The sequence below is a fragment of the Littorina saxatilis genome, linkage group LG8 (assembly GCF_037325665.1).
Source record: "Littorina saxatilis isolate snail1 linkage group LG8, US_GU_Lsax_2.0, whole genome shotgun sequence".
Lineage (NCBI taxonomy): Eukaryota > Metazoa > Mollusca > Gastropoda > Littorinimorpha > Littorinidae > Littorina > Littorina saxatilis.
In genome coordinates, this window is record NC_090252.1 from 22604654 (window position 1) to 22615557 (window position 10904).

Below are 10904 nucleotides of genomic sequence, written 5' to 3' on the forward strand. Positions count from 1 at the left end.
ATATACAATTTTCCCAGGAAAGACCCTTTTGTCAATCGTGGGATCTTTAACGTGCATACCCCAATGTAGTGTACACGAAGCGACCTCGGTTTTTCGTCTCATCCGAAAGACTAGGACTTGAACCCACCACCTGGGTTAGGAAAGGGGGAAGAAAATTGCTTACGCCCCGACCCAGGGTCGAACTCGCAACCTCTCGCTTCCGAGGCAAGTGCACTTACCACTCGGCCACCCAACCCAATAATAATGGAACAGCCCTCGTACATGTGTATGTGTAGTTGGCAAGAACACTTCTATGATTTGGGTGTGTTCTTACTTCGTATGTTTTATTGTTCTTATTTTTGTTTTTTTAAGGTTGTTGTCATATGTTGTTTTGGTTGTTTTAAGAGCAGATGAACCACACTTTTCCATCTATTGTTATTACTTGTATGGACAATAAATGATCTGATGTCTTATGAAGTCTAACGGTCTTATAGCATGCTAAAGTGTGCTATTTTGTTCGGAATGTATTGCACTGAAGGACAGATATTTTGAAATCCAAGCAAAACAAAGTTTTCGAGTTTGGTCAGGACTTGCTGTTGAGAATGGCCGGTAGGCGGTGGCGAAACTCCACAATTCTTCAGCTACCGTCATAGTTAACTGGATGGCGGCTACTTCAATTGGACGGAGAAAAGGGAAACGGTGACACGAGAGAAAACCGTGTCTGAGACAAGTGGACAAGGAGCACCCGTGGAAAGTTTGACTCAATTCTTCTTCTTCGTTCGTGGGCTGAAACTCCCTCGTACACTCGTGTGTTTTTTTGTTTTGTTGCACGAGTGGAATTTTACGTGTATAACCGTTTTTTACCCCGCCATTTAGGCAGCCATACGCCGTTTTCGGAGGAAGCATGCTGGGTATTTTCATGTTTCTATAACCCACCGAACTCTGACATGGATTACAGGATCTTTTTCGTGCGCACTTGGTCTTGTGCTTGCGTGTACACACGGGGGTGTTCGGACACCGAGGAGAGTCTGCACACAAAGTTGACTCTGAGAAATAAATCTCTCGCCGAACGTGGGGACGAACTCACGCTGACAGCGGCCAACTAGATACAAATCCAGCGCGCTACCGACTGAGCTACATCCCCGCCCGTTTGCCTCAATAAAAGCAAAAGTTTTCACAAATCCAAGAGAGTTATTTCAGGTGTTTGTGTTTATTCAACAGGCAAACACATAATCCAATGATACAGTGCACACAACTTTATCAAACACTTGTGGTGTTTGGAAAACAATCAAAATGGATCCTACCTCATTAAACATTTAAATTAACCGCAATTGCATCATGTCAACCCCCTTTCTTTTCATCGTGAACATTTCCGTCTGACAGACATTGGAAACACATCAACAAGCAAACAACTGAATTTAAACTGAGGATATATGCAGTAAGTTACAGGAGAAATATCTGTAACAATAATGTACAGCATAGAGTTCTCACAAAGAGTTCTCTAGTAATCACAATTTACCAAAGAAACTTATGGGAGTCTGTTAGGCCAGTAGAATATCAACCAGGTGTCATTCGCGTACAAACACGCTGACATGCACACACCCTATTCTTTTCATAAAAATATGATTCTAAATTCACAGAAGGGGTTACTGCAACAAAATATGTCTTCTGCTATAAAAAAAACAAAAACATATTAAAACATGGCACGGAGCAGTTCCTTAAATTTAAAAGCATATTCATTCTATTAAAAAGCACTGTTTTCAATAAAACTTCACACTTTCTGGATCGAGAAGCCTCAAAACTTTTATTTCAATCAATGGATTACATTGTTCCAGTTATAACAAAGGAAACAACCAGACTCAAACACAAATCAAAACAAAAAAATGCAGAACTTTGTTTGTGTAAGCATGCACGCAGGCAAACACATTAACACCCCCCCCACACACACACACACACACACAAACACATTAAAAAAAACATGCACACAGACACAAACTCTAACAACTGCACACATACACACAGACATGAACACGCAAACACACACACACACAAACACCAACAACCACACACACATGCTCTAAACCAAGCATGCTCTTACACACACACACACTATCACATGCACACACTCACACACAAACACTAACTTACACACACACACACACACACACACACACACACACACACACACTCTCTTTTCTTCTCTCTTCTCAGAGTGCTATGCCATGTTTTTCTCCGGCGCTTGTTTGTGAGCGATGTACAAGAACCCTATGCTGGACAAAGCGCTGACGAGGAAGATGACGTCAAACCAGCGATGATAGAAGTTGAACTGCAGGTCACCCAGCACTTCCGTAATGATCATTCTGTCAAAGTACAAACACACTGAATTCTTAAAAAATGTGTATACTTTTAAAAAGTTAAGGAACAGTCAAGAACATGTATTACCATCTTTGCTGCCATTGGCTAAATATGAAGGGTTCAATATTTGAATTGAAACTTTTTTTTTAGAATTCACAAAAAGATTGTTAGTGCTAGAATTCCCAGTCTATACACACGCACGCACATACACCACCACCCTCGTTTGATTCCCAGTCTATCTGCTAAATGTAGCAAAAGCTTGACTAATTGTAACCAGGCAGACAAGGCAGTTGTTGGTGTGAGGTATTTATAAAGCGTTTGACCCCCTGTCCGAAGACAACTAATTGAAGTTCCCAGACACAAAGGACAATACATGTGGGTCAGTTACACCCAGCTTCCAAATATAAATTAGTCAACAATTCCTGGCAGCTGGGCGCAAAAACAACAACTATCGGACACTTGACCAGCCTTGGGTCAGAATAATGCATCAGATCAACAACGTATGAATGACGGAGAACAACACTACATTAGTCCCTCTCTGCCATTCTTTACGCTCCTGTTTTTCTCTCTCTCTGCAAACCTTTAATCAAGTGGCAATAAAATACAACAAAAAAAGACATTCAATATCTGATCAGGCATCAATAGGACTTTCATACTCTGAAAAATATTTTACCTGTATTCTGGAGGCATGTTCATTCTCATCAGCAGCACTGATGACACAAAGTACATCCCCTGAAAAAAAAAATTAGCGAGCATGAATGTTACATTACTTGACAATGTCTGCACAAAACCCAGAAATAGTTTACTGTGAAGCCTTCGGCCTGTACACAGATGAGGGGGGGGGGGGGGGGCATTGAAACGATTACAATATCATGAATACGTATACAGAATAATATCATGGAAAACCATGTTATTTCTGCAGTCAAACATTTGGTTTGTATTTCCGCAGTTTTTATCACACACAAATCGAATGCGATTTGGTAAAGGTCTAGACAAAACCCAGTAAGGACCTGATATGAATTCACCAAAATAATCTGATTACAGACCACTGACCACAAAAACAGAGGATTTATTTCTTTCGCTTGCTTGACCATTCAACTTTAAATTTTCTCAACAAAAACTAACGTATATTTCCTATACAAAAAAACCCAACAAAATGACAAGAGTACACCAATAATCTAACAAACGTGACAAATAGATCGAAAGTACTCTGAAATTAAGCGAACTATTAAGCCTTATAGGCCTGCTGTGTATTCAACCCTTACACTGGTGCAATTCTGTAACACATGTTACATAGCCACTGGTGAATTAACAGAGAGAAAAATAAAGAAAAACGGTCATATAGGTTTTCGTATCCATGGGAGGTAATCAGAACCGACCAAACAGACTGAGCCAGTAGCGTGACAAATGTCGTGACAACCAAGTGACATTATATGTAAAGTAGCGCGACATATGCTGTGACAACCAGCCTTAAAGGCATACTAACGCACTCCCGTGTTTACAAAGTGTAGTTTGCCCACAATCGATGTCAAACGCACCATAAGACCATATAATGACGATATGTCACCATGCGCGGACCATAATACATGCATTACAGCTTGTTCTAGCCTCTGAAAAAGTGAGGATGTCAACAAAGCCGTGGTGTTAGCTCCCTTGCATCAACGTTACATGTGTTGCCAAATCTATAAATAGGACCATCTAGATCAAAATAAAAATTCAAATATCTCAACATTTAAGGGCTCCTAGACCACAATATTTTGCAGGGAACTTAATTTAGTCTGTCTCCAGCTCTGGGTAAAGCAATTAGCGTGTATATTCATCAGCTTTCTATGCCTTTAAGATGTAGGGGTACTTTAGGCATTGTCTGAAAGGTACAAAGATTTGATCATCTCTACATACGCTTATGCTTGATGTACATGACACTTTGAAGTGGACTTGTAAGTGTGAAAAACTGCTTACCATGATCTGAGCCAAGCACAGGACGATGACATTTGCAAACTTGCTGCTGGCAATTGCATAGAAAAACTGCAACAGAAAGTTGACCATTGTAAGTGGCAATATTAGCACAAAGGCAAGCTAAAGGGAGACAATCCTTTAGTTAATCATTCCTTGTCAAAAATCCAGGATCCCAAACACATGGGTCTTATTACGGGAAAGTGTGCCATTGTGACTGCTAGATTAGAAACCATCTTCTTCTTCAGCGTTCCAGAATTTTTCTGGTTACGTGTGAGCTCGTTTGCCCATTGGGTTCCCCACACTATACTCTGAGAGCATAGTCAGCTCACTCCGCTTTCGTTGAGTAGGCATGCTGGGTATTTTCGTGTTTCCATAACCCACTGAACTCTGACATGGATTACAGAATCTTTTCCGTGCGCACTTGGTCTTGTGCTTGCGTGTACACACGAAGGGGGTTAAGTCACTAGCAGGTCTGCACATAAGTTGACCTGGGAGATCGGAAAAATCTCCACTCTAAACCCACCAGGCGACAGCAACCGGGATTCGAACTCACGACCTCCCGATTAGGAGGCCGACGTCTTACCACCACGCCACTGCGTCCGAAACCATCAACATCAAGATTTGAGTCATAACACTATTGGTGCATCGATAACTTGGTCGTCAGGTAGTCAGAAATCCAAAAGAGAAAATTCAGTGAACTTTAGCCAAGAAAACCTTTTTGAGATATTCACATCCGCAGACGTTCCTTTTTATAGAGGAAGAGAAAAAAACACCAAATGCAGATCTCCCCGCAAACGGCTCCGTTTCGTTTGCAGGCAGATACGCCAACCTAAATCCGAACTCTTCAATTATAGTCAAGACACAACCACATGCAATGAGAGTCTCAGAAGAACTTACCCTAGTGAGTGTGATAAGAAAACCTCTGATGGAAGAGACGATGATAATGCCAACGAGCAGGAAGGAAATCTGCTGTGACCAGAACTTCACCTGTCGGCAGAAGTGACAAAACAAAATTCAGACACATTGACATCAAATTCACTTCATGCATTAATAAAAATTGTTTAAAAATGCTGCGTACAGCATAGAGCAGGCATGACTCTATGTAAATCAATAAATATATCTGTAAAGGCAATGATACACAATATGTTTTGCAATATAATGTACAACCTTAACATCAAAACAGCCCCCCACCCCCCCCCCCCCCCCACATTGATTTTATTATGCACAGATACAATAAATACCTACCATTCCTGCCTACCATCCTGAAAAAAACCGGAACAAAACCCAGCCCCCTGAAATTTTTTTTATCTATTCTCTTTGCTTTTCACGGTTTCTATTCTGAAAATAATATAATTTCTAACAGCTAATCATAATCATCATACACACATAATCAAAGGTTAACTCACGTCAAACTGAATGCCAAAGTACTTGACAGCAATCTCAATGCCCCTGGTAACAGGGTCCACTTTCCCCACCCGGTCAAATATAATGTTAATGGTGGCCTGCACATCATCAGATGAGGTAACAAAACAATTAATTTTAAAAAGCATTGAAACAGAATGTCCAAATCTCACAATATTAGTTAAAAATTCTTACAATCAGGAATAATTGTGTAAGCCTGGACATCAGTTACAAAATTATTTATAATGCAGATTACATGGGATCAGTTACAAATCATAACGCAGATTAGATGGGATCAGTTACAAATCATAACGCAGATTAGATGGGATCAGTTACAAATCATAATGCAGATTAGATGGGATCAGTTACAAATCATAACGCAGATTAGATGGGATCAGTTACAAATCATAATGCAGATTAGATGGGATCAGTTACAAATCATAATGCAGATTAGATGGGATCAGTTACAAATCATAATGCAGATTAGATGGGATCAGTTACAAATCATAATGCAGATTAGATGGGATCAGTTACAAATCATAATGCAGATTAGATGGGATCAGTTACAAATCATAACGCAGATTAGATGGGATCAGTTACAAATCATAATGCAGATTAGATGGGATCAGTTACAAATCATAATGCAGATTAGATGGGATCAGTTACAAATCATAATGCAGATTAGATGGGATCAGTTACAAATCATAATGCAGATTAGATGGGATCAGTTACAAATCATAACGCAGATTAGATGGGATCAGTTACAAATCATAATGCAGATTAGATGGGATCAGTTACAAATCATAATGCAGATTAGATGGGATCAGTTACAAATCATAATGCAGATTAGATGGGATCAGTTACAAATCATAATGCAGATTAGATGGGATCAGTTACAAATCATAACGCAGATTAGATGGGATCAGTTACAAATCATAACGCAGATTAGATGGGATCAGTTACATTCATAATGCAGATTAGATTGGGTTTGAGGGGAAAAAAGGCTGAATAAATGCTGACTTATCAAATCTCATATCAGTTGCACATTTTCACAGTCAGGAATATAGTTATGTGTGCTTGGACATCAGTTACAAAATAATTGCAATGCAAATTAGACTGGTTATAGTAAGAAGAAAAAGCTGAATAAATGCTAACTTATCAAATCTTAAATCAATTGAACATTTTCACAGTCAGGGTGCTTGGACATTTGTTACAAATTAAAACGCCCAGCTTCAGTCAAGAAAAAACATCCTCTTTCTTCAGTTTTAAATATGAATGATATGTATACTCATGAAGTCTTCAGTTATTAGAGATTTACAAGGAAACACACACATGTACAGTGACTTACCATAAATATTTTCCAAACACAGTAAGTGGAGAAGAAGTAGCCAAGGAAATTGAAGTATTTTCCCTTGAAGGTTTTGGAGTACTCGATGCGATCCTGAAACCAGGAAACCAGATTAACAAATGTCCTGACAGTAACGAAAAAAAACCACACACCTTTCTGTTGATAATTAGTAAGAACAGCAAATGAGAACCTTGATTAGCAAGAAAAAGGTGCATTCTGATCTCTTTCTAGTGATTTATACATCAAACTTCTTCTTCCTCTTCTTCTTTTGCGTTCGTGGGCTCAACCTCCCACGTACACTAGTGTTTTTGCACGAGTGGATTTTTATGTGTATGAGCATTTTTACCCCAGCCACTTTAGGCAGCCATACGCCGCTTTCGGAGAAAGCATGCTGAGTATTTTCGTGTTTCTATAACCCACCGAACTCTGACATGGATTACAGGATCTTTTTCGTGTGCACTTGGTCTTGTGCTTGCGTGTACACACGAAGGGGGATAAGGCACTAGCAGGTTGAACATGTTGACCTGGGAGATTGGAAAAATCTCCACCTTAACCCACCATGTGCGGCCGGGATTCAAACCCACGACCTTCCGCTTTGGAGGCCGGCGTCTAACAACCAAGCCATTGCGCCCGTCTTGCACACATCAAACAAGTCACAGGTAGGATACAGTGGAACCTCCTCTCACCCATCGACACTACGTCTACGGCTTCCTCGATTATAAAACTATTTTTCTATGACAGGTTTTTTCTTCTTCTATTGCATACTTCTTTATACCTCCGTTTTACTGTAACAGGCATGGGAATTGAATAATGTAAAAAAGGCGGAAAATTTATAACTGAAGACGCGAAGCGTCAAGTCGACTAGGGGGGTCCGGGGGCATGCTCCCCCGGAAAAAAAAATTCTCCAAAGAACCCAGATGGTGCAATCTGGTGTCATCTGAGCTCCAAGTTTGCCATTAAATTCTGTTTTTAGAATCAGAGTTTTTAGTACAAAAATGTACCAATTTTTGCTTTTTTGAAGAAAAAATTATATACATGTATTATATGGTTTAAATTTGTAAAAAAATTGATCTGTTGAGACAAACAGGAAAATGTAACTTGTAACACAATCTGTGCAATCTGGTTTACTTTCAAACATAAAAGTTCAATAACTGAGGCGGGCGGTAGCAGTGCGTGAACAAAGTACGGAAAGTTATCGCGGGTTTTTGCGCAAAGGCCAAAGTATCCGGTGGTTTTTTTGTGTGCCTCCCCCCCTTTATTTTTTCGGCGGACACTTTTGCATTTTCGGCGGAACAAAAAAAAAATTCGGCGGAAATCCGCCGTTCGGCGGACAATTCCCATGCCTGTTTACAGCTCTGTTCTAACATTTGACTAAGATCTTACAACGACAGAGCATCATCTGGTACAGGGGCCCGTCTTCCATTCTAACTTATAAATGCTAGACACTTATGCAACAAGAAAGTGCGGTTTACCATTGCTTCTTGGAGATCAACTGTTTCCAAGAATAGCTGGCGGCTCAGTTCTTCCAAGGCTCCAATTTCCTGTTTTAAATGGCTTACATCTGCATAAAGGGTTAAGAAGAGCACCTTTTTCAAACGTTCACGTTTATGAGCTTCAAATCAACTCAAAGGACACACACACGCATGCACACACACACACACACGCATGCACACACGCACTCTCTCTCTCTCTCTCGGCTCAGCTCTCTCTCTCTCTCAGCTCTCTCTCAGCTCTCTCTCTCTCTCTCTCGGCTCAGCTCTCTCTCTCTCAGCTCTCTCTCTCTCGGCTTAGCTCTCTCTCAGCTCTCTCTCTCTCTCGGCTCAGCTCTCTCTCTCTCTCAGCTCTCTCTCATCTCTCTCTCTCTCTCGGCTCAGCTCTCTCTCTCTCAGCTCTCTCTCTCTCTCTCTCTCTCTCTCAGCTCTCTCTCTCTCGGCTCAGCTCTCTCTCTCTCAGCTCTCTCTCTCTCTCGGCTCTCTCAGCTCTCTCTCAGCTCAGCTCTCTCTCTCTCAGCTCTCTCTCTATTTTCTTTGACAGGAACAGCCCCTTGGGTAGTCGTTATATATAGGTTCAACTGTACACGCATGCAGACATGAAAAGTATTGGTAACTGCCTTAAACACATGTGTTCATGCATGTGAACACATGGGTGTTTGGAAGACACTAGACAGACAAACAAAAAACCCACTCTGTTATATGTCCTGCTATTAAAAAATAAAGGATACTCTCTGTGCTGCTTCCAGTGGCGACGCTTTTCAGCATACTCCAGATTCCGCCGGATGATTTGGACAGGCTTGCTTGCCGCAAACTCTCACGCTTTGCCATGGCAACCCTTTGTACAAAAAACAATACATTAGAAACTGTCTTGAACCAGTCCGCGATTTCAACAGAAACGCTACCAATTCAAAGTGAAAAACAGACTAATGAAGCCAGAAAAGGGGAAAAGGAAAAACACAAAAGAGTAACAAGAACAGGGATGGCCAAATCTCAAAATTGTAACACGCCAGCCGGGCGTGTAACTTCAAGAAAGGCATTAGCCCGGCAGAAATTTCCCTGGCTATAGGTCCACACCACAGTCGATCGGCAGTGCTGATATGGCTTTAAAACTCCATATTACAACCAAAAGGGTCACAATTGACCAGATTTTTCATAGGCCAGCCGGGCGAGTTGCCAGGCGGTTTGTACCATCCCTGAAGAATATTCAGAATACCCTCTCAGGTCAACAATGTACTCCAGGACAGACATGCAATAAACGACAACAACAAACCAAAACACACAGAACAATCCGAAACAACCGAGTACATAGAGATTACTACATGGCTTGCTGTGTCATATCAGATTTACAAAAGTAAAATAAAATATATAAGAAAAAGCTTAGTCGGTAGCGTTGCTGGCTTCAAAAACCAGTTGTCCCTATTGGCGTGGGTTCGATCCCCACGTTAGGCGAGGGATTGGGGAAGAATGAACGGTCGTGTGTAGTTTGGAGTGGGTATGTGCCTGTGTTTAAATATGTGCAGACTTTCCTAGGTGTCCAACCATCCCGGTGTGCACGCATGTGCACGATAAAGAACCCAAGTTCACGGCGAAAGTCTCAGGGCTTGGAAGCATGAATACACGCGTGCAGGTTAAAGAAGAACAAAAAAGGGTAGCGCTGTATACTGCATGGCAGCTCGCTTTCCCCAGTGAGAAAGCAGCCCGAATTTCCATGAGGGTAACCTCACAAGACTATATATATGAAGTCTTATATCGCGCGCGTATCTCCAGGCTCGGACTCAAGGATCTATTTATGCCGTGTGAGATGGAATTTTTTACACAATACATCACGCATTCACGTCGACCAGCAGATCGCAGCCATTTCGGCACATATCCTACTTTTCACGGCCTATTATTCCAAGTCACACAGGTATTTTGGTGGACATTTTTTTTTATCTATGCCTATACAATTTTGCCAGGAAAGACGCTTTTGTCAATCGTGGGATCTTTAACGTGCACACCCCAATGTAGTGTACACGAAGGGACCTCGGTTTTTCGTCTCATCCGAAAGACTAGCACTTGAACCCACCACCTAGGTTAGGAAAGGGGGGAGAAAATTGCTAACGCCCTGACCCAGGGTCGAACTCGCAACCTCTCTCTTCCGAGCGCAAGTGCGTTACCACTCGACCACCCAGTCCAAATCTCATTCTTATTGAAATGCGAACGAAAGCAAGCTTTTCAATATTTGAAAAAGCAACGAGTAATGCCCGCTATCACGCAGGGCAACGATGAAGGATCTCTTTTTTTTCTTGACAAAAATCAAATCAAAAGAAATTGGGAAAAAAACTGTGGTACATCAACTGGAAGACAGAAATTGAAATAAATACCTCTTCTTC

At 41.2% G+C, this 10904-nt stretch overlaps 1 protein-coding gene across 2 annotated transcripts in view; it reads right to left on the bottom strand.

The window, feature by feature from the left end:
- Positions 1–1764: 1764 nt before the first annotated feature.
- The window catches only part of LOC138973055 (Golgi pH regulator-like), a 16019-nt gene continuing 6879 nt past the window's right edge, over positions 1765–10904 (bottom strand). For both annotated transcript variants that reach the window (XM_070345711.1, XM_070345712.1), the window contains exons 8-15: positions 9261–9366; positions 8512–8600; positions 7040–7132; positions 5697–5792; positions 5188–5277; positions 4294–4359; positions 3008–3066; positions 1765–2339 (exon numbers count right to left, since the gene is read on the bottom strand). In XM_070345711.1, coding sequence (XP_070201812.1) covers positions 2195–2339; positions 3008–3066; positions 4294–4359; positions 5188–5277; positions 5697–5792; positions 7040–7132; positions 8512–8600; positions 9261–9366 — 744 coding nt within the window. In that variant the 3' untranslated portion in view covers positions 1765–2194. The remainder of the gene's footprint in view (positions 2340–3007; positions 3067–4293; positions 4360–5187; positions 5278–5696; positions 5793–7039; positions 7133–8511; positions 8601–9260; positions 9367–10904) is intronic.